This window comes from Gadus morhua, chromosome 11 (assembly GCF_902167405.1).
Source record: "Gadus morhua chromosome 11, gadMor3.0, whole genome shotgun sequence".
Taxonomy (NCBI): Eukaryota; Metazoa; Chordata; class Actinopteri; order Gadiformes; family Gadidae; genus Gadus; species Gadus morhua.
Genome location: NC_044058.1, coordinates 1795036 through 1818620, shown reverse-complemented (window position 1 = coordinate 1818620; position 23585 = coordinate 1795036). Strand labels below are relative to the sequence as shown.

The following is a 23585-nucleotide window of genomic DNA, read 5'->3' as shown; positions in this document are numbered from 1 at the left end:
GAGCTGGGCTAGAACTAGAACCGCTTTTACGCCGGGGGCGGAGTTATCCGTACCTTCAAAAACAGGAAGACCAACGAAGACCGGCATTTTTTAAAACACCGAAGTAAACAATGGACGTGAATCCGTGTATGGTTCTTTTTTGTTTTTTCTGATTTTGTTTTAAATCGGAATATTCAAAGAACGAACCATACACGGATTGAATCGAAGACGAAATTGTTGTTGTTGTGTTTGAAACCTGCGCGAGGGTTCTTCTGCGCGCCTAACCTGACGCTTGATCATTGTGTGGTGGTTCAACGCGTCAACGCGCCAACGCAGCCAGATGAGTCCATGTCCATGCAAGTGAACGGAGCGTTCCCTCTTCGTCATAACTATCAAACCAAACATCCTTCACATTCACCGAGCGAACATTATGAAAGTAAAATGCACATTTCTCGCTAAAAATGTTTCCATAAACGCATTTAATGGCGTAACTATGTTACCATTTCCACCCAGAATAAAGAAAGATGTCGGCCGTATGCTTCTGTCCAAGCTCACTAGCGGAGACGTTTGCAGTGACGTCATGACGTTGCACACGCCGGCTCCATGGCTGGCTCTGGCCGGTGTGAACCAACCGGTTCTTAACTGGGGTAAGGCTGGAACCAGTTTGGAACTGGCCCTAGCACCAGCCCGGAACTGGCTCTCGGTTCTTTTTGGTGTGAAAGCGGCATCTGAGGGGACCGACGTTGCCGTGATGCACAAATACCTCCGTGCTAACTTGGCAAGGCGGGGGAACAACTTTCCACCAGCCTTTAGGAGTGCAATCCAGGGGCCTCAGAAATTTCTTTATTTCTGCTTCGATGCCAACCTCGCCTTGAGTGGTAGGCCTATAGTGCTCCCCAAGAAGTCATTTTTTAAATTATAATGGTCCCACACTAGACTTTGCCGTGGCCTCGTCCGCTTCATGATTACTTTTGAAATAAATGTACACTTTTCGTACTCAACGGCAGCCATCTTAGCTACGTAGCGGAAGAGGGCAGAGCCAGGTAGAGCCAAAGTCGCCGCATTTTCCACATAGCCTGCATTAATAGTCATTTTGTAGTTTTTAATAGCTTTTTATAGCCGCTAGGCGTAAAGAGTTCACGTTCAAAGCGGGATGTTTATTGCGGGGGAGAAGCCGCAAATTTAAATATTGGCTCTGTGTGGTAAAATGGTTAATTGCACACTGCATTAGTTTAATCAATGAAAAATTTACGGAATCGACAAAATTCTTAACAATCAATTAGTCGATCGTCGATTAATCATGCCCATCCCTCATGCACGGGGAATTATCGAGCTCTTTCCATACCTGAAGTATACCCTAACCAAACATGGCTACGTATGTTGTTTGACATTTGTGCACCCCCAACACACAAACTCGTCCATACATGATACTCATTTGTTGACCCGTCACCTTTTTGCAGCTATGAACAGCCTTTTAAACTTTTTATTTCACCGAAACTTTTTATTTCACAGAGCGGCCAGGGTTACCTCAGTTGGCGAATAAAGACAGTCCAGAGAAACAACTCGGACAGGAAATCACCAATCTCCATCAAGACATTTGATGGAGGTCCAACAGCACAAAGACAAGTTGCGAGCACTTCACAACACTCTGATGAAGACTGCGTCAATGCAATCTCCCTGATGAAGCATAGCGTTGATGAAGAAACAGTCAAGCAGAAAATGAGGAGTACTTTTCACTATCGAAGGAATATGGTTGAAGATCCTGAAAGATGTGGCAATGTCCTTGCAGAATATCCACGTTTTAAAGATGTGAAAGGCCTAGTAAGTAATGATTTTCAGGTGGATGCATTCATCTATGGTTCGAGTTGGGTAATGTCAAGAGACATTTCACAGTGGCCAAACTTTAAAATACAGTGGACATATTTTGAGAATCGAGTTAGAATTGATAGATTTATGGTCTCAAAAACAACTCTTTTTCCATCTAAGATTGAACAGGACTTTGTGGAGCTGTTTGGAGAGGCCACAAGCAACAAATTTAAGGAGAGATGGCCCACTGCCTTCAAAGACAAAATCATCGCCCAGTAAGGGACTATACCGCACAGCTGAGCTCCAAGAACTCATTGATGTTGCTGAATCATCTGACCATGTCAATAGTAATCGTAAAGATATGGGTAAGGATTTATACATTTATTGTTCAATCCAAACTGCAACCGTTTATTCGTTGGTTTGTCCAGTCTGCCTATTGGTCATATTATTTTGTCTGTTTGGTTTTAGGATGGGACAGTGACAGGTCTGGAATCGTTAGTTACTAGGGATGGGCGTGAGGAATCGATTACTCGAGTACTCCTCGTTACAAATGAACTCGGTTGGCGGACAGGCAAACTCGAGTTTGCATATACACACACAAACAAAGTTTTCTGAAGCAAATGTATACATTTTCTGTGAGGCGCCACTAACGCATGCCGTCACGTGGGCACAAAGCAAATGAAATGTATGAAATTTCTGTGTGGCGCGTGCCGTGCCGTGTGCAGGCACGCCAGAATTCAAAAAGTTAAGAGATGGCGGTTAAAGCAAAGCACAGCGAAGAATTGAAATACTTTAAAGAAAAAGATGATCATAAGGTGAAATGTAAAATATGCCAAGCGAAATTGAGCTACCAGAGTACTACAAATTCTATGCGGCAACATATGCTCCTGAAACAACGGTGAGTTCGGGAAAGCAGACCCGCAGCAACCAAGTGTGTCGGCCGTGTCGAGAAGATCGCTGAGTATTTCCATAGTCCATTTGCTGCCGTTTTATTTGCAGCTTTAAATTATTTGCAATGGTTAGGCTACTCGTTTCCTTTTTGTTTTTTAAACCGTTACAGGCCTTGGTTCGACGTGATTTCAATTGTGAGACGCATATTTATTTTTGTAAGGAAAATGTGTTTTGAACGTTTGCAAAAATGAATAATGAATACTCTGATAACTCACAGTTTTGATGGAGAATAATCATTACATGTTTGGTTGGTAATATTGCCGTTCATCATTAGGCCTATTCCTGCTGCAGATGCGTTGCATTCTAAAAATAGATTTGATTAAACGAGTACTCGATTGATCCTCGAGGAATTCCTTTGATCACTCGAGTTTGGAATTTACTACTCGTGCCCATCCCTATTAGTTACGTATTGTAACTCTAGATTCTATGAGAATAGGCGCAGCCTTTTAAGGCTATCGCTATTGGTTTTTCCCTAGGCGCGAGCCGTAGCACTGAAAAATTTGTAATCCCCGCTAGGGCTGGGTATCACTAGGTACCCCACGATACGATACTATCACGATATTTTACCCACGATAACGATAATATCACGATACAGCGATTCTGCGATTATCGATATATTGCAAGAAATTTCACCCACGATACATCACGATATCTGTGTCACTGAAGAAATTCAGAATTTATTACAAAAACATTTTAGGGACAGACCTCAGAGGCTAGAAATGTGTCAATGTCTTGGATGATAGTGATTTGTGTTTTGGCGATGTGGCTACCTCCTCAGTCAAAATTGCTGATCTTTCAGTGACCAATAAAAACACCAAGGATGCTTCTGGAGCTATTGTAGCTCAACTGCTGTCAGCAGGAGTAAATCCATTATTTATTGAGACTGTTGACTGACTGTTTGTTTGTGTCGTTAGTGGTTCGGGGGGCAGCCTTTATGCGCATGCTCGCCTCTTCTTATTTAATTTTCTTCTGGATTTCTGTAGCAGAAGCAGCGCCCCTTATGGGCCTGGCATGTGTACTACAGCGTTTCTACAGATCTACCCGGTTTCGCTTGACTCCGTCTTTACGGAGATACTCCGAAACCGGAACCGTTTCGCCCGTTTCGGCTTCGTGTGGACGGGGCCTAATAGATGCCACCATTTTTTTTATTCCTTGATGTCAACTGAAAACTTGCTGTTGGAAGTTAGTTTGCTTCAGTAATTAATTGACATTTTATTTTTCACAGTTTTATTGTCAATAGGCAAACAATGAAAACGTTATTAATTGTGACATTTCATCCTCAGGGTTTGGAGTTGAAAGGAAAAGTGTCTGGTGCAAACCCTGCCACACTTGATGAGGCTGCTTTAAACAGCAAGCACATCACAGCAGCTGTGGATCTAGCAGTTGAAGCACTCAAGTCTCGCTTCAGCAGTTTGCTCAGTGACACTAAAGATGGGGCTCCAAGTGCAGTACAGTGCTTCAGGGTGTTTAACCATGATGCTTGGCCTGAGACAAAGTCAGCTGCTGGACTACGGCATTGAAGAGATCACTATCCTCCTGAATCATTTTGATGTCACCCTTAAGAAGTGAGTTCATTGACTTAGGCTCAAATAGTGAAAAGAGGTGTTTGTTACAAAAACTGTACATCTCCTTGTATTACAACAGCTGAACCTCTTTCTTATCATTTCCTGTAGGGGAGGTTGCGACTTCAACAAAGTCCAGGATGAGTGGCAGGCACTGAAGGTCATTGTTGCCAACACCTTCAGTGACAAAAGTTACCTAGCCCTGTGGCAGACACTCCTTAACAAAGAGCCATATAATCATGACTTTGAAGTATGTCATTAATATATGTAGAATATCTTGAAAAATATATACATTTTTCAACCTTATTCAAAAATAACAAATAGTTTGTTTTTCTAGAACATCCTGCACCTAGTGGAGATCATGCTGCTGCTGCCAATTTCTTCTGCTCAATGTGAGCGAGGATTCTCTGCACAGAACAGAATAAAAAATTCTGTTCGAAGCAGTCTCCACGTCAGAAGACCTGATAAGGATCAGCACAGAGGGAAGTTCATTGGAGAGTTTTGATCCTTCGACCTCCGCAATGCAGTGGCTCTCCTCTAAACGGTCCAGGAGGCCTAACTACAAGGAGTGGCCACAGTTTATTTCAGAGGTGTAAAATGTTGAAAGACTAAATTATTAGATAGATTATAGATAGAGACAGTTATTGATATAGAGGTTAATAAATAAGTGTTTGTTAAATTTGTAATATTTACTTAATTTTTTTGAATGTGTTCACCACTTCTGGCTGTTGATGTTTAAAAAAAGGCTCTCATAGTCACTTTACTATTTAATATGTTCATTGTCACTTTACTGTTGTTAAATTTGTTCATATTGTGTTACTTTTGTTTATACGTCCTATTCTGTTCATAGTTATATCTGAATAAAAAAAAAATTTGACTATAGTATGTGTGCTACCAAAATTATTTTTGTGCTACTGAATTTTTGCTTGCTAGCACCAGTGCTACCACTTTAAAAAGTAAGCGTACAGCACTGCTACAGGGTAATAGTATAGTCCTAATATCCACAGGCTACAGGGTTATAGTAAGGTCCCAACTTCTACAGGCTGCAGGTCATAGTATAGTCCTAACATCTACAGGGTACAGGGTTATAGTAGAGTCATAACATCTACAGGCTACAGGGTTAATAGTCCTAACATCTAAAGGGTGAAGGGGTTATAGTATAGTCCTAACATCTACGCTACAGGGTTATAGTATAGTCCTAACATCTAAAGGGTTATAGTATAGCCCTAACGTCTACAGAGTTATAGAATAGTCCTAAAATCGACACTGTAGGTGTTAGGGACTATACTATAACCATAACATCTACAGGGTTATCCGATGCTCGCCTTAACCAGCCGACCTAATACTAACCGTCTATTGACCACTGCCTGTCGACCTGTTTCTAGTGATATTGATGATCCGTATGGTGTATGTTTATGTGAAGGTAAGCTAGTGGTATAGTCGGACACATTGGCTGGTTGAATTAGCTTCTCATGTCAGGCGTCAACAATGTTTGCCAGTGGGATATACGCTTTGAGAATAAATAATCCAACAATGTAACGTTATTAATTCGGCTCTTAGTACTGACTTATAATATAAACCAAGCTATACGTAGATTGACCTTGTCTGATTAGTCGTATTAGAATGTGTTGACTGCAGTTAGCTGGCTAGCCATTCATTGGACACGCTATTGGATCGGTAAGGCTAATGGTAGCATAGCTAACCGAGCTACAGCAACACACACCAACCATCCATACCTTGTGTTCAATTAATGTATCCTTTTGAGTTATACTTTACCTTAGTATAGTGCTGTCTCAATGTATTCCATTCACAGTGTCATGCCTGTTCTTCTACATGTTGCAGGCTCTCCACAACAAGCAGACGGGGCTCATCGCATGCGAAGTGGTAGGGACTCTCCAGTAGAGAACTACTATTGGTCTACTATGGATAAATTCCCCAGCTTATCTGACCCGGTGTTTCAGTTCAACTCAATACCGTGTTAACTTCTTCTTCTTTTTGGTTATCGGCACTTGCGTCCATCATTTCTTTTTTGGTGCATACCGCCACCAACTATACCGGAGTATGTAACGCTAGCTTATTTGTATTTTCTATAATCTTAAATAGATAGATAAATTAATAAGGGGGGGGGGGGGGGGGTAGGCTATATTAAATTATTTTATATAATCCTGTCTCTCTTAAATATTCGCTTACTACCCAGTATGCCACCCAGACTCCACACTCTTCCTAATCTCTGTAATTTATCAGCCAGCCTCATTCTCTCCTCGGTGTATCTCTCACACTCCATCAATACATGTTCCACAATTTCTGTTTTTCCACATTCACACTGATCCGTTCCACTTTTCTCTATTAGAAGATTAGCCAGTGTGAGCGTGGCCAGTCTGGCCAGGCCAGGCCAACTTGGCCACTTGGAAGAGGTGTGCTGCTACGGTACGGGCAGCCACGGTACAGATGCTAATGAGCCGACACGCGCACACGAACGGCTACGCAACCTGAGCTGGATGACGTATAGTCCATGCGACGACCATGGACATAATAAAGGCGACGAGCCTTCTTTCCCATTAAACGGTAAACATGGCGTCAAGCGGTTTAACTGTTGGTTCACGTTGGTCCCATAGAGAAGTCGAGTGTCTGTCCAAGTGCGAACGGTGTTCTCTGTGTTGTTGTCCATTGTTGTTAAAACTCTGACTGGCGGCAGACTTTATTATGGTCCATGCAGAAGACGCTTGGCGATGACGTGTTACGACGTGATGACGTATGTACAAGAGCCTACCGTGGCCAGGCTCAGTTGCGACGGCCAGATGGCCTAGTGTGATTGCAGGCCAGAGAACAATGGGGCCAGTTGAGCACGGTTAGGTGTGAAAACGGCCAACGGCCACGGCCAGATGGCCTAGTGTGAGTGCACTCTTAGGTGCACTCACGCTAGGCCATCTGGCCGTGGTCGTGAGAATAGTCCTGCATGTCCTATTCTAATTCTTGTGATCACTGTTTCCTCCCTTCTATTTTTCCTTTTAACACCATGCGCACACACATTATTTTGTATAGTATTATCATTGCTGTGGTTTCTCTATCCCGTCTTTCCTGCCACTTTTTAATCACTTCTTTTTTTAGAATTGCTTTAACTTCGGTTTTTCCATAAGGCATATCTATTATATTGTTCATTTTCGTTGCTATTTTGGCAATTTTGTCTGCTTCAGTATTATGTCTTTTTCGAAACAATGGCAGAAGGACTGAGAAAAGCAAAAAAGCGAAATTTCACGGAGGTTGAAGTGGAGACACTTGTGGGTGAGATGGAGGCCCGAAAAGTAGTTTTGTTCGGGGATCGCGGGGAACAACAAAAAGCAGAGTGAGTGGCAACAACATGTTGCTGCAGCAGTGAACTCTGTCAGTAGAATTACAGTCCCAGAGTTAAAAAAGAAGTGGTCTGACATAAAGGTACATATTTTAATGTTGCCTACCAATAAATCGTTATGGTCCCTAAAGACCCTCTCCCTCCGAATCCTGCCATTTGCATGGTCCGCCAGAAGTGCTAGGCCTATATGGTGCAGCATTACAACGGCGTTCACCTCTGTATTTATACCACCACACCATCTGTGTCGCCAATTCTCCCGTCAAGGTGTTTTTTTATAGATCACAACCATGGACATAAGATCACAACCTTGGCGTGGAAAGTCGCGTACGCCAATTTCAGCCCTGTTTTGTGCGTACACAACGGTTATAAATGAGACCCCCGTTGTTTTTGTCATCTTTTGTATTTATCTGTATATAGGCCATCATAGTGTTAGATGAGTTATATATGATTCCTAGTGTTATGAGTTCTATATGATTCATTGTTATAAGAGTTATATATGCCGGAGGTGGCTGCTTCTACCATTTTCAATGCCAAACGGCATTATTATAATGTAGGCTATTCACAAGGGAAGGGTACTATACAGTTGTATTAAAGTAAGCCATCATAATTGACGCCTCTTTAAGAAGCCTAGCATATTTAACAGAAATTGTATAAGATTGTATCATGACTCTTGCCTTACAGTGAATTGAATTGTGATTCACTTTTTATTCATGTTCTCCGGTAAACGAATGAACTTTAATTGTTCCAATTGGTCTACAGGTTTACTCTTTTTTGCTCTTCGGTATTGCAGTCAACACTGATCAGTTCCTAAAATTGTAGGTGCAAGATATGATATAAAAGATACATAATTTAAGACTATGGAGTAAATCTCCGATCAGTGCAAAGCTATGTCTCATATCATTATTCATTCTCAAACTGAACTGTATTTCATTGTAATTTCACAAGACATACACATAAGGTGAGCGAAGAATTACACAAAACCCTCCAACTCCAACCCTCAATCTTCAAGTACAGAATTCAACTGCAGCCCCTGGTCCTGTAATGTTAATTAAATGGTTCCGTAATGGCACATATTTGTTTAAAGAGCCAATATACCTCTGTTGGCAAGGTTTGACAGGAGGCTGGTGCCTAAAGTCTCCTCTACTATCGAACTGAGACTAGGTCAATGTCATCCAGAAAAGTTAAGAGTTAGCATGCTGTATTATGTAATGTTCTTTGCTGAGAAGAGCTCCCAATGAAATGCCAAAGTATCATAGTTTCCAACCGTAAATCTTCATTGCAGTCAGTCATTGCAATGAAAAATATGTGGAGGCTACTTTATTAAGATATTAATAAAAATGTGAGCCATTAAAAAATTCAAAAATGTTGCAGGGGTATTAAGGTAGTGATGATTATACACAATAGATAGCAATATCAATATACTTTTCCTGTTTGCATTTGATGCAATATAATTGACATCAAATATACGAATGAATGTGTACATTTATTGTTGAACCAAACTTGAAATGATATATGTATTATAAATTGAGGTAAATGTAAGCAGAACAATATTATTGGAATAAATTAATCAAGGGGCTCAATAACAAAACATTTGAGGTTTTAAAAATATATATATATATTGGTCCTCTATGCACAGGTATAAGATATTCAAAATATACACAACATAATAAAACCTTAAAACTTTGATTCACACTTTTACGAAGTTCAAACCATTTGAGCTATAGTCATGTGCCTTTGATTTCAGTCCATGGCCCTTACTTGGTCTCTTTTAAACCATAAATAAAGTCTTCTGGTAGGGTCTCAGCAGGCAGGCTCCTGAGCTGCTCATCAAAGGAGCGAAGGCTCCACAGCTTCTCCAGTTCATAAACCTCCCTGGTCTCCGGCAACATGAGGTGAAGAACCATTCGACCTGAGGACACCACAGGACATATTCATTAGAGCCGTTATCCTTTACTTATGACTTGCTATGCTTTGAAGGTCAAAACATGTACGATCCTTTACGTACCAAAGTCAATGCACTTCCAGTCTTCAGCCTCCTTTCCCTCCAGTTTAGCGTGGGGCTCACACTCACTCTTCATATATTTATGCTTTTAAAGAAAAATGTAATATGTTTTATGCATATATATTGATCAAATGGTAGATTCAAACTGTATAGGTGTGAATACTGCAGTTCAGCAAAATGAATGTTACCACTTTAATAGCATAATGGGCCATTGCGCTGAGATGTCTCGGTGAAATACCACTAACGACTATAAAGTAGTCTGAATAATTGAGCTCTTCTGGTATTTTGATGACGCAGATGTCCACTGCGTTTTCCTGACGGAGTAGAGATACAATCACATCGATATTGAAATCTGTGAAAACAGTAAAGGCAAACGATTGGTTAACAAGAATCATGGTTGTTGCTGTTCAGGTTTGGATGGTATAATGTTTTGATTAGTTTAGCAGCGACAGTATTTTTCACTACTCTATTAAACAGGAATTGGTGAACTACTGGTTTGATTAATCATACCTTGGAATGCCTGATATCCATCCATGCACCGTTTAAGATCAATCAGAACTGAATAAACTTACTACTGTGGCCTGCAGGACTATTGTCCTCCTCCTTCTTCTCTTGAAGCCCTCTCTTTGGTTCAATCATCAGCTCTGAGCCGTGTCTCTTTGGAACCATACGACCAGCAGCAGCATGCAGGTGACATTGTTTAATCGACCTTTTAACACAACTTCGGTGACTGAACCTAGTGCCATATCGCGCTCCGAGGGTCAAAGAGCTATACTTTGCTACTTTCAGGTATCCATCCGCAACATCTTTAGCAAGCACTGAAGTTAACAGTTGTCGGCAACTGTTAAGAGTAAACATGACTTAGGTTTACCTTCCGAGGTCCTCGTTCGTCGACGAGCAGGACCTTTACGTTTTTTTCGTGATCTCATTGCCTCTGTTTCTTCTTTGGTTAAATAGGTGAGCATAAACTACTCCGAGGAAAAAGCACGCCCCCTGTTGAGTTAGTGAGGATGTTGTGATAAACGTATCGTGTGTAGTGTAATCAGGCGAACGCATGCAAAGAACAAATTCAGAAAATTACATGTAGGCGTATTTTTTTTTATTAATTTCAATTCATATTACTGGAATTTACAAAATAATATAAAAATATCATGTTTTACAACACTCAAACAGCATAGTGTTGTAAAACATGAAGCACTATGCTGTTTCATGTGTTTCATGTTTCTAACATCTACACCCTGTAGATGTTAGAAAACACACAAATAAGATATCCAGGCCACATCTCTTAAAAAAGGCTGGAATTATGACAATTTCAACGTGCAGCACAAATTATACTTCTGCAATTACAAGTCAAAGGAATAGATCACCTTGCATAGTCTAAAATGCTGGAAAAAAATATGATTGAAATAAGCTCTCATAAAGGGTCAACTATTCTGCGTTGAATAATCACTGGAGGTTTGGAGCTGGAGCTTCCACTTTTACCATAGCTTACATGCACTCATCTAAAAAAGAAATGCAACCGCCACAAAGCTGTAATTCCACACACACACACACACACACACACACACACACACACACACACACACACACACACACACACACACACACACACACACACACACACACACACACACACACACACACACACACACACTTTGTTGTCGTTGATTGCGACAAACTCAAATTCGATATTTTTTCTTCAGTGTATGGCTAAAACCTTTACATTTCAGACTACAAGGGGGAGTGATTTGTAAACAAAAAATTAATTCTGCATTTTCTAGGCACTTTCAGACCCATTTGTTTGGACTCGCTGAGAGGAAAATAACCACTGGGGAGCTGAAAACGACATATCTCAAGGGCTTTTTTCTGCTTGCATTCACACTGCCAATAGGAACACAGAAGAGAAGTAGGATAGTTTATCAAACTAATTTCTGCCTGCGGCACGACAAAACTTAAACAAACAGATGAGGTCAGCCGGAATGGAGTGGGTCCTTGTGTGTCGTAGGTGATGTAAAAAATCGAGTTGGAAAGTTGGAAACACTTCAACTGACCCTGAAGTAGGCGCCAGATAAGTCCCTCAAAGGAAAAATCTTACAACTAAAATGGTTCCCAGTTCCTATTAAGCAGACAAAAAAAAGATTAGCTAGTTTCTCCAGCGATTCTATGAAAAAGTTCATCCGGTCCAAAAGTGCCTTCTGTCACACATTGTAGTTCCTTGGATGTGGTCAGTCCTCAGCTGACCAGTCGGACACTCTCAGTCTCAGGCCAACTGGGATGTGGTCCGTCAAACCAGCCAGCTGGGTGATGTAAGTAAACTCTTCTATTTCCTGCATGGGACAAGACAATTGGAATTTCACTGATTCTAATTCAAACATTAAAACTAAACTTTAGAAGGAAGTTTAGTTATACAATAGAAACAAGGGGGAAATATTTTGGAACTATCCTGCATTGAATTGGATACCTTGGCTGGGACAATCTTTCCCAAATTTGAAAAGTATACCTTTCAACTGTAGCAACATAATGTAGCAATGGAATCTCACTGTAGATTAAGCCAGAGAGCAGAGATTGGTTTGGAGACATACCGTTTTGTAATGTTTTGGAAGAGAGTTCTGGCGGTAGAGGATGTAGTCGATCCGACGGCCCACCCAAGGCTCATCAGGCAGGGGGTAAACCAGAGGGACGCCAACCACTGGCACGGGTGGCGAGATGTACTGCCTCCTTAGCTCCTCCGTCTCCAAGGTTCTAGGAAAGGCAGGGAAATAATGAATGAAGCCTATCCAAACTATTTGGTAAAGATGTGAGTAGCATTGAATTAATGAATGAAGTCTATCCAAACTATTTGGTAAAGCAGGTTAGCAGCAGTGCTTCTAGAAAGTGTTAAGTGGGTGAACCTCTGTAGATTATCTGGGGTGATGACGTCCTCTTCATACATAGTTGGCTGTTCCATGAGAGTGCCTGGTCAAAGAAATTAGATATTTTTCTGAATGAGAGACAGCACAGAGCGCCATAGCCGCGGGAACGTATTCTCAGCAGGGGGTGCTGGAAAAAAAAACTCAGCCTGCACTAGACTCGCAACTCGCTACATTGATAAAAAAAGATATATAGCAGCGCAGCTCAATTACACCAGTGCATGCGCGCACAGTTGAACCACCGCTCCCCTCACACTTTTTCATATAACTTTTTTTCAGCACTAGGTCATATGAGCATTAAATAAATGCTGCGTCTCAAAATGCCTTGGACAGCAGCGAGGATGACTTGCTTTGCCACGGGCCGAAACAGTGCGGAGCGAACACAGCCAGAGCGAACACAGCGGGGCAGAGGAGTGTCAGGAATAGTCTTTGGTTTACACATCAGTACGGCCTATTTGCACTACAGTTTAGTGGCAATGCAGTGTTTTATTCTATGCCTTTTTATTTTCGTATATTATTTCAATTAATACAATTTATTTATTTATAAAAACAAGATCTGGTCTTCAAATCTTTTTTCCAAATATAGGTTGTCTTACAATGGGGTTTGTGTTTATATTCGGACCAATACGGTACAGCGGGCGCGCCGCTCACATGACGTTAAGCATTTCCTGGTGCATAATGTGACGCTTCAGAACCTAAAATCCCGTTTCTCCCCGTTGACACGACAACACATAACCGGCGTTTTCAGAAATCTCCACTTTGGCCGGAGTTTTTAGAAATGATCGTGTTCTGTGATAAGACAGGGCCTCAGACAGGGGCTGCTGCAGCACCCCCAGCACCCCTACTTCCCGCGGTACTGCAGAGTGCTGTTTTTGAAGGAAATTAAATGGTACTCACCGATCACCCAGGGCTTCTCTTTCCCCGGTCCGGCCCTGCAAGGGTCAATGTACTCCTCAAATATATTATGATTCTGCTCCCGAAGGTCATCTAGGTCAACAGAAAGGTGTTTTAATGATTACTACAACATGGAAGTGTAAAACCAAAAATGAAAAACTTGCCAATACACATACCAGGTGAGCAGTTATCAAAGTTGAAATCTCCGCAAAGCACATCAAAAACAACCACTTCGTCTGGCCTTCTGTGGGAGGTTTGAAACTCGTCAATCCACACTGTGACCATAGTCAGCTGCTCACAGCGAATCTCCCCTTCACCTGTTTAAAGTGAGAAGACAAAGCAACATTGATCAACTGTCACAAAAGACAGGCCAATGCACTGCTTCCCTTTCAACTGGATTGAGATAGTTCTGAGAATTGGTAAGACAAGAAAAAACATAAGAAATATTGTTTTCAGAGCACTTTGATTATTGATTGATAATATTTTTAATCAAAGCACAGGACACAAACATTATAGTGTTACAAGTTTAGTGAAGAGGCATCGACAATAAGAACATTTTTCATCAAAAAAATAACCTACCTTCCATAATTAGACATAAAGAAATTACTAGGACATTTTTCTGTATGTAAACCCACACAATGGATCATTTAGAGAGCTATAATATATTGTGAGATTAACTTTGCTCAGTGAGAATAAATAGAATTTCAGAGGTAATCAATCATAAAAAATAAATTTAAATGAAGATAGAGTCCAACACCACATTAAAAAGATAACTTGCCCTCTGGTGCATGAAGATGTGTGCAGTTAAAATAGCCAACCACCTTCTCCTGTTTGTGATTCTGTCCGATTAGCACCTACACCAACAACAAATCACATTTACATTTACATAGAATACACAAACATGGTTTCATCACGGTTGTAAACATTTAAAATAACAAAAATACTAATAATTAACTATATGAAATTACTAGTATAAAGAGGAAATGCTAATAAGATTTAATTCTGGTAAACCAAACCCACCTTGGCACAGAGCAGGCCCTTGGCAGCCAGGGCGTCCTCCCCACGGCTGTTGGGGAAGCAGTAGTACTGGGCCTCCAGAACAGGGAACCTGCTGGCCAGGAATAGGCCGCTGTTGAAGAACTTGAATGAGGAGCAGCAGGGCGTCTGCCAGGCGTACACCCCGACGTCGTACAGGATGTGACCCAGCACGGGTCCCAGGGCGTCTTTCAGCTTTCGTGCTGCCCGCTTGTCGAACACTTCCTCCAGACACAGGATGTCCACATTGGCAGGAAACAGCGATGAGACCTCCAACGGTACTCCGTCCCGTTCGCCAGGATCCTCAGAGCGCAAGACCCTGGGGGCGCTTCGCTCGCCAGCCTCACCCTGCTGGTTGGAGTTCTGGTTTGTGTTGACGGTGGTGGCAGTGGGTGGCGCCGTTTCCGTGTCCTGCTTTTCCGTATCGTCACAGGGTATGTGAACCAAACGGCTGTTAGGGTTGGCTTGTGGAACCTCTCCCTCTACAGCAGGCTTGCTCTGCTTGTCAATGGCACCGTAGCTAGGAGAGTTTGAGGTGTGGAAGAGGCTGCTGGATGCGCTCAGATTGCCACAGCTGCTGGGGGAGTCAATAAATATGCGGATATGGGGTCGACTCACCCCCTGAGCAACACATCTGCCGATGGTGGTAGCCCGGCGCTGGGTGTGTCCCAGGTTGTTGAAGCGAGCAAGGCTGTCGGGCAGCAGGCACAGGTTGGCTGTGGCGAAGCCAAACGTGGCCTTGCCCTCCTCAAAGATATGTCTGGCCTCCTGCTCCAATGGGATTTGTGTCTCTATGTGGTAGGAGAAAGGTCTGCGGTAGGCTTGGAGTGGCGCCCATAAAAGAAACCCAAGCAAGGCTACTGGAGACGTGACAAGAAAGAGGATAAAAAAGATAATTGAGCCAAAGAAGACTTGGAGGGGGTGGAGGTAGCATTCTCGCTCCTGTCTCTCGACTCTCTCCAGGGTAGTGGACTTGCACACAGCAATGAGGCGGTCCAGGAACCAGAAGCAGGGGAGTATTAAAGCCCAGCCGACTGCATGGAGGCCAGCTACACATCCATTAGGGAAAGGAGACAAGTGCAGCACCATGACTGCTGATTTGGTTTACAGCAGTAAACAAAGTAGAATGACGGGCCCCAGGATCTCTAGCACCAACGACATTCCAGAAAGAGAGAGGACCACTGCAAACAAGTTAGTAATTAGGTAGATAAATAAAAGTGTCAGAGTATAAAAACGTAATTAAATCACCTAAAAGGACTCCTTTCAATCTCTGTTTTAGTTTAAATTGAGGTCAGATTACATTGATGCAGATCCCATGTGGAAACGAGTCCGTTTATTGTAGGGGCAATGGCGTTTCTACACGGGGGCCTACGGGGGCCCATGCCCCTGTAGACACGTCCCTGCCCCCCCCTCTGGCCCCCCTGTGCTGACCAAATAAAACAATTATGATTTTACTGATTTTACCGAACTAATGCAACGCAACGTTCTACACAGGTAAATTAGACCCTCCTTGGCCCCCCTTGTAAAATGTGTCTAGAACCGCCACTGTGTAGGGGAGATTATACACTTCTTCAACCGGCTCACAATACAATTCATCTATTTGCCAATGATGGAATACCATAACATACAATAAGGGTACAGCGCTCATCCTGGGCCGAATTCAATAGTTCGAATCAAGGAAACCTCTGACAACCTTTGCTACACAAAACCTGCTTTAAACTCGCATGGCAAAAAGGAACCCATAGGAATCGCCATTCAACACGAAACACACAAACAGCCGGTCGGATCCAACACTAATGGCCACTATGTACACAAAAGTGTGTTTTAAATGCGCCGTAAAATGACCGAAGAACCCTTCGCTATGAACATGTTTCAACACTAGACTAACACCTGCGCACGCAGCACCACCGCCTCAGCAATGGAAACTGGGTAAGGCTCTGATCTCTAGCCTAACAGCTAGCCACCAACCAACGGCTTTATACAGACATTATGTATAGACTAAGAAATGTTCTACTAAATATTTAAATTGATCATTGATGGGTAGTAATACGCTTACCTTGTCGCTGCGTTAAAAGAAGTACTGCTTGAGGTTGTTTCTCTTTCAATAAGCCACTCCCTGAACGTGTCGTCACGGGGAAGGGGTGTGACTCGAGCCGTTGACGTAACGTCCTCCTCACCTGACAGCTCATCCAGGGGCCTCTAGAGTGGCGAAGTCACGCCCCTTCCGGTAGAGCTCATGGGATGAGATCGAAAAATATGAATGGGTGTCAATGGAGAGAAAATAATTATTTTCTGGTCCCAGTCTTTATATGCCCTGGATTACACATATGTTGTTTGTGGATTTAAATGATAATTTTTCATGTCAAGAGTTTGACCGTTTATTGTGCAATTGTTCAGATAAAGGCTGTAGAGAAAACACAACGAGAAAGACTACATATTCTTTAAGAAACATTAATAAAGGTCTCTGATTTAACTGCTGTGCATGGCAACTAAAATCACTGAATAGGATACATTACAGAGCCATCTTCAGACACACCACTTAAATGGACCATGTTGAAGCTCACGGTGAGGGTCATGTCTTCACTGTCCTGGCACGAGTGTGAAGGGGAAATTAAAACAAAACACATACGCAAGAATCTACAATAGGACTGACACCACTTACTACAAATGATAACACACTGACCATGAAGGGTCCGTTTTCCCTCGGTTATCTTCTTTGTGTTGAAGGTCAGTGAGTGCCCAAATCAAAAGAGAAAAAAACAGTAAACCACTCACAAGTACACCATAGCAATGCTAACACTCAATGGTAATAATTAATGTTTTTTTTCCATTTTGTTTTGCAGACGAGCAGACAGGGAGCAAGACAAAAATTTGAGGGTGTGTGGCTGCCATTTTCTGAATGGCAAAGAAAACAGCCCATGTCATTTCGAGTGGTCCAAGACAACCCCCAGCCATCCAACCCAACCAACTAAACAGTCCCTTGACCACACATACTGCACGGTGGGAGGACAAGATACTGCAGTGGATCCCAACGGAGGAGCGATGGAGGAGCCAGAGGACGTCGTGCACCAAGAGTCCTGTCCGGTCAACAGAAAGGATGAAGGAGCCATCTACTCTCCTGCAAGACTCAGTGATGAAGTCATCCGGATGGAGACTGGCCTACCCGATAAGGCCATGTTCAGTAGGGTGGTGGGGCTGGTGCAGCGCTTGGAGGGCTCCATCGTCTACGCAGCTGGCTGGAGGGTTGAAGGAATGACGATGGAGTCCCAGGTGTTCATGGCGCTCATGAAGGTTCGCCAGAACTGCACTCACCTGCACCTGACCCAGCTGTTCTCCTGCAGCACTGCAACAGTAGCAAATGTGGTGAACACTTTCATTCATTTGCTGCATAGGCTACTGTTCAACACTATGATGGCAGCTGTGCCCAGTTGCCAAAAGAACAGGGAGAGCATGCCTGCCTCCTTTCTGCCCTCTGCCAGCAACTGCAGGATTGTTATAGACTGCACAGACATTGAGGTTGCTGCTCCAAAGGAGATGGACAAGGCCAAAATGGTCTATTCGGCCTACAGGTGGATGCACTCCTTTAAAGTGCTAATTGGTGTCACCCCTAATGGGGTGATAACATACTGCAGCTCCTTGTTCCCAGGCTCTGTTTCTGACACGGCCATTACAATGCAGTCAGGCCTACTTGAGCACCTGGAGGCTGGTGATATGGTCCTGGCAGACAAGGGGTTCTTGATATCTGACATTGTGCCAGATGGTGTCTCTGTAAATATCCCTCCCTTTCTGAATAATGGAAAATTCACAGAGAGTGAGGTGAGGGCAACCAGGGAAATGGCACGTAATCGCATCCATGTTGAAAGGGCCAATGCTCGCATAAAGGATTTTAGAATCCTCCAAATGATCCCCTCCCACCTAAGGAGTTCCGCCAACGTGCTTGTACAGCTGTGCTGCGCGTTGGTCAACCTTCAAAATCCCTTAATTAAGGAAATCAGCAGCACCCTTTCTGTTAACTAATTGATTAGTAGCATGAAAGGCTCTCAGTGAGCTAGTTTATTTCCTTTGGAGCCAGGTGTGTCACCTGCCGCTATTCTGAATGTAATTAGTGTACACGGACCAGGTGGGTTGTTGCACCTAGTGAATCAGAATGTTACGATAAAGAAGGACGTGTTTACACTAATTACATTCAGAATAGCAGCAGGTTCAAACATGCCTGGCTCCACAGGAAACAAACAAGCCCATCGAGAGCCTTTGGTGCAACTATTCAATTGGTAACATTCCCCTCCCCTTCCCCTGCAAATAAATGTTTTTTTATGACAAACAAATGTAGTCTGACTGAATTACTAACTCACACCTTGGTAACTTTATGTTACAAGATTTAGTTGGTATAACCTAATGTAAATGTTAATAACACTTTCAAAGTTTTTCACATATTCCAAAATAACACCTAGTTTTTACCTGGATCATTGGCATCCCTGATTACAGGTACTGACAGGAAACGCGACGTGAACGCTGATCCACTGTCTCCCAAAATGAACTGAACAAAATAACTGATTGAATATAAAAAGAACTATTTACATATTATTTACAGATTCAGTCCTCTCTACTGATCAACACTGGGAGGATGTGCTGCCGGTAGAACTCCTCCAGAACGACGAGGTGTTGTCCCCACAAAGTAGGACAGGTCCCGATCAGTTTGGTGGAGCTGACCTTGGACCTGGTGCCAGTACGCATGGGTTTTCTTGAGGGCATAACCCTGCTCCTCCACAAACAGACAAAAAGATGGGACCTCGACAGCTTCAGCGATGGTGGAGTTGCGCTGGCTGTACGGGCACTTCACCTCAAGTAGGGCTGATGGTCCAACAAAATCGTCAGGTGACGCTCCCAGGATGCCTGATTTGCTCACAGAGAGTCCACAGTCAAGCACCTCCACCTGACAAGCCTGTTGAAAGGCTTTCCCCCCCTCTTGCTCATTCATAACCCCCCAGTTCACAGAGAGCCCACCATCCAAATTCTGTCCCCCAAGCAGCCTCTTCATGAGGGATGTACAGGTAGAAGCAGACCGCCGTGAAAGAACAGCTCCAAAATTGCTCGCTGTTAATCGTCCCGTCTGTGCCGCTGCCATTGAGGATTTGTCCGTTGCCCCACGGTGGCTGTCTGGATGGCCAGACGATGCTCCTCAGTGAGCTCGAATGCAGCAAGGAGACTCTCTAGCCCCCCCTTTGAACTCCCTCACCATCCCGCACTGCGTACCCTGGAGCGCTGACCTGAACCAGGCCACATCCTCCATGCTGATATCTCTGGCCAGAGGATTGTAGGTGTCCTCCACCTGGGGGTACAGCTCCGACACCGGCGGTGTGACTTTGGGGGTGGAAGTCGGTAGTTATGTTATTATAACTCTAGTTCTATGATTGTAGGCGTAGCCGTCTAGGCTTCGCCTTATGGGCTTGTCCCGTGCGCGCGCCTGCGCGCGCTGAAAATTGAAACTATGCACCTATCAGCGTGGGCACCGCACACATTTCCCACGGTATCGTGTCTATATAACGCGGTGTATACCGTCGCTCATCCTCCATGCTTTTCTTTCAGCATTTGGAGGGTACAGCAGGTGGGAAACTAGACGGCTACGCCTACAATCATAGAACTAGAGTTATAATAACATAACTATCGTTCTATTTCATGTAGGCTACGCCCTCTAGGCTTCGCCTTATGGGCTAAGGTGAAGCTGCGAGCGGAGCCCGATCAATGTACTCCTGCTGGACCCCAGTCAAAACGACCTAAGTCACCAGAGCACATTAAGACTCAAAAAGCCAAGGAATAGAACATGTAGAACATGTCTATATTCTTAAGCCGTAAAAGGGGTCCCGGACTCCAGCACAGAGTTGCCGAGTGAGCCCCTGGACATGTCTAACATGTAAAAGCGGACAAAGGGGCCGGGGAAAGACCATGACGCAGCCGCGCAGATTTCTTCCACCGAAACGCCCTTGAGTAGAGCCGTCGAAGCGGCCACGCTCCGTGTGGAGTGAGCTTTAACGCCCAACGGTGGTGCCAAGCCCTGCCGAGAGTAGGCTAAGCAAACACCCTCACATACCCAGCGAGAAAACCTCTGCTTAGAGAGAGCGCGGCCCCTGCTAGCGTCGCTATAACACACAAACAACTGTTGTGTGGAGCGGAACGCGGCCGAGCGATTCACGTACATAGTGTGGCAACTCGGTTCGGGAGAGGGGCTCAAAGTAAGGACCAGGCAGGGTGTGAGGGTCCAAAGCCTCAAACGGCGGTTTATTACACTCGTTTCGAATAGCCAGACAAGCGCACGCTGCACATCAAGGACGGGGGGTTGCTCGAGTCGTGGTCCACGTGTCCGCCGTGCGGCTCACGATACGGGGTCTCGTTCCTCTGCGTCGTCCTCTCTTCCACTCGACTCTCCCCTTTCTGTCGGCCGGTGGCTTCCTTTTAACACCTGGGTGTCTCCCGCCCAGGTGTACCTCGTTTCCCCGATTGCGGCTCTCGGGAGGTCGGGGTTGGTCGCCGGCTGTTGGCCACCAGCGGTATATCCCGGCCTCGACTCTCCCGAACAGGGGGCGTGGCACCGGGGGAATGCCACACACTCCCCCCCTTTGCCTATGCCCCTCCGTGCGTGGGGCCCAGCCCCCGCACGCATCTCGGCGGGAAAGAGCGTCGGCGTTGGTGTGTTCCCGCCCCGGCCTATGCTCCACGGTGAAGGAGAAGGGCTGGAGGGACAGGAACCACCTTGTTATCCGCGCATTCGTGTCCTTGGCGGTGGCCATCCACTTCAGTGGGGCGTGGTCCGTCACCAGGACGAACTGGTGTCCTAGGAGATAGTATGTTAGTTTAGTGACGGCCCACTTAATGGCCAGCGCCTCCTTCTCTACCGTGCTGTAGTTCCGCTCGTGGGGGAGGAGCTTCCCGCTGAGATAGGTCACCGGATGCTCCTCTCCGTTCCGGACCTGGGACAGGACCCCACCTAGTCCCACCTCGGACGCGTCTGTTTGGAGGGTGAAGGGGAGGTTAAAATCAGGGGTGACCAGTAGCGGCTCCTTACATAAGGCCCCGTAGGTCCTCGAAGGCCCTCGTCGCTGCCTCCGTCCACTGGACCCTATCCGGGAGGGCCTTCCGGGTGAGATCGTTCAAGGGGCAGGCTAGGGTGGCATACACCGGGATAAAGCGTTGGTAATACCCCACCAGCCCCAGGAACGATCTCACCTGCTTCTTGGTCCGGGGTTGAGGCCACTCCCGGATAGCTGCCACCTTGTCCTCCTGGGGCCGCACGTTCCCCCTCCCCACCCGGTACCCCAAATAGGCCGTCTCCTCCCGCCCCAACCTGCACTTTGCAGGGTTGGCGGTAAGCCCGGCCGCCCGTAGGCCGTTGAGCACGGCCCGCACGTGCTTGACGTGTTCGTCCCAACTGGCACTATGGATGATTATGTCATCGATATAGGCTGCTGCGTAACTGCTGTGAGGCCTTAGGACCTGGTCCATCGTCCACTGGAACGTAGCGGGGGCCCCGTGGACACCAAAGGGCAGGACGGTGTACTGGAACAGGCCCCCCGGCGTCGCGAAGGCCGTCTTCTCCCGGGACGACGGTGCCAGGGGGACCTGCCAGTACCCCTTGGTTAGGTCCAGCGTGGACAGGTACCGGGCCGGTCCCAGCCGCTCGATCAGCTCGTCAACTCTAGGCATGGGGTAGGAGTCAAAGTCAGACACTTCATTTAGCCGGCGGAAGTCATTACAGAACCTGTGGGTCCCGTCCGGTTTGGGCACCAGCACGATAGGGCTAGCCCAGGCGCTACGGGATTCCTCAATTACCCCCAGTTTCAGCATCCGCTCTACCTCGGCCCGGATGGCCTTGCGCCGGGACTCGGGCACCTGGTAGGGCGGGATCCGGACCGTCACCCCCGGAGCGGTCCGGATTTCATGGGAGATCACCGAGGTCCGCCCCGGTACGTCCGAGAACACGTCCCGGTTCTGCAGCACCAGCTCCCCTAGTTCTTGTCTCTGGGCGGGGCTGAGGTCGGTCCCCATCGGGACATCAGGGATCGCGGGCCGAGCCATCAAGGCTATGGGGGCCCGTAGGGGAGGGTCGTCCTCATCCCGCCACTGTTTTAACAGATTCACATGATAAACCTGGGTGGGCTTGCGTCTCCCGGGTTGCCTCACCTTGTAGTTGACGGGCCCCACGGCCTCTACCACCTCGTACGGGCCCTGCCATTTCGCGAGAAACTTGCATTCGCTGGTTGGAACCAGCACTAAGACCCGGTCGCCTGGTCGGAAGTTCCGCACGCGCGCCCCCCTGTTATACACGCGCGCTTGGGCCTGTTGAGCACGGGCGAGGTGGTCTCGGACTATGGGCCAGACCTTGGCCATTCGGTCCCTGACGAGCTCCACATGTTCGATGGTGGTCCTATGTGGAGAGGGATGACTCTCCCACGCCTCCTTCGCCAGGTCCAGTATTCCACGGGGTCTCCTCCCGTAAAGGAGTTCGAAGGGAGAGAACCCCGTGGATGCCTGGGGCACCACACGAATGGCGAAGAGGACGTGGGGGAGTAACTGGTCCCAGTTCTTCCCGTCCGCCTCGATGCTCTTTTTGAGCATCGAGGCGCCGGGGGCAGACCTTTCCCGGTCTGCCCCCGGCGAGGTCGGCCCTCACCAGGGTCACGGCACTCCCCGTGTCCACCAGGGCATGGGTGTCCTGGTGCATCACCTTGATGGGGACGGTGGGGGAGTCCTTGGCGCCCTGTGTCCAGCAGGTCGCCAGCATACAGGTGGGGCGGTCTCTCGGGGCGGTGCATGCGGAGGGCATGGGGACGTCCTGTCGGTCGGGACAGTCCCGGATTAGGTGTCCCCGTTGCCCGCAGTGGTAACAGCGCCGGGTCTCGGGTTCCCCTCGTTCTCGGGGCGGGGTGGACGGCCGGGTCCTCGCCGGCGGGGTTGGGGTCTCTCTCCGGATGTCCCGGGGGTTCGGGCCCGCCACCAGCCGTTGTGCCACCTGCCAGTTCTCCAGCTGGCGCACGAGGTCGTCCACGGTCTCAGGGTGGTGGTGGGCCAGCACCCTCCGGGCGTCGGGGGGCAGCTGTCGCACG

The 23585-nt window shown here is 46.1% G+C and overlaps 2 protein-coding genes across 5 annotated transcripts; both read right to left on the bottom strand.

Annotated features, from left to right (window-relative positions):
- Positions 1-8895: 8895 nt before the first annotated feature.
- Positions 8896-10612, bottom strand: malsu1 (mitochondrial assembly of ribosomal large subunit 1). Of its 3 annotated transcripts, XM_030370382.1 has the most exons (5): positions 10521-10612; positions 10222-10306; positions 9838-10001; positions 9653-9734; positions 8896-9556 (listed from the first exon to the last, which is right to left on the bottom strand). In XM_030370382.1, exons 2-5 carry the CDS (start codon positions 10286-10288, stop codon positions 9402-9404), a joined length of 468 nt encoding a protein of 155 aa, XP_030226242.1. In that variant the 5' UTR covers positions 10289-10306; positions 10521-10612; the 3' UTR covers positions 8896-9401. The 3 variants fall into 3 exon arrangements, with proteins under 3 accessions (XP_030226242.1, XP_030226243.1, XP_030226241.1); XM_030370383.1 differs by having other exon boundaries at positions 10160-10602; XM_030370381.1 differs by having other exon boundaries at positions 10222-10599.
- Positions 10613-10726: 114 nt separating this feature from the next.
- On the bottom strand, positions 10727-16623 carry smpd5 (sphingomyelin phosphodiesterase 5). Of its 2 annotated transcripts, XM_030370380.1 has the most exons (8): positions 16544-16623; positions 14473-15668; positions 14231-14306; positions 13629-13769; positions 13456-13545; positions 12541-12604; positions 12232-12391; positions 10727-11976 (listed from the first exon to the last, which is right to left on the bottom strand). In XM_030370380.1, exons 2-8 carry the CDS (start codon positions 15574-15576, stop codon positions 11875-11877), a joined length of 1737 nt encoding a protein of 578 aa, XP_030226240.1. In that variant the 5' UTR covers positions 15577-15668; positions 16544-16623; the 3' UTR covers positions 10727-11874. The 2 variants fall into 2 exon arrangements, 1 of the variants encoding a protein (XP_030226240.1); XR_003978525.1 differs by lacking the exon at positions 12541-12604.
- Between the last annotated feature and the right edge of the window lie 6962 nt (positions 16624-23585).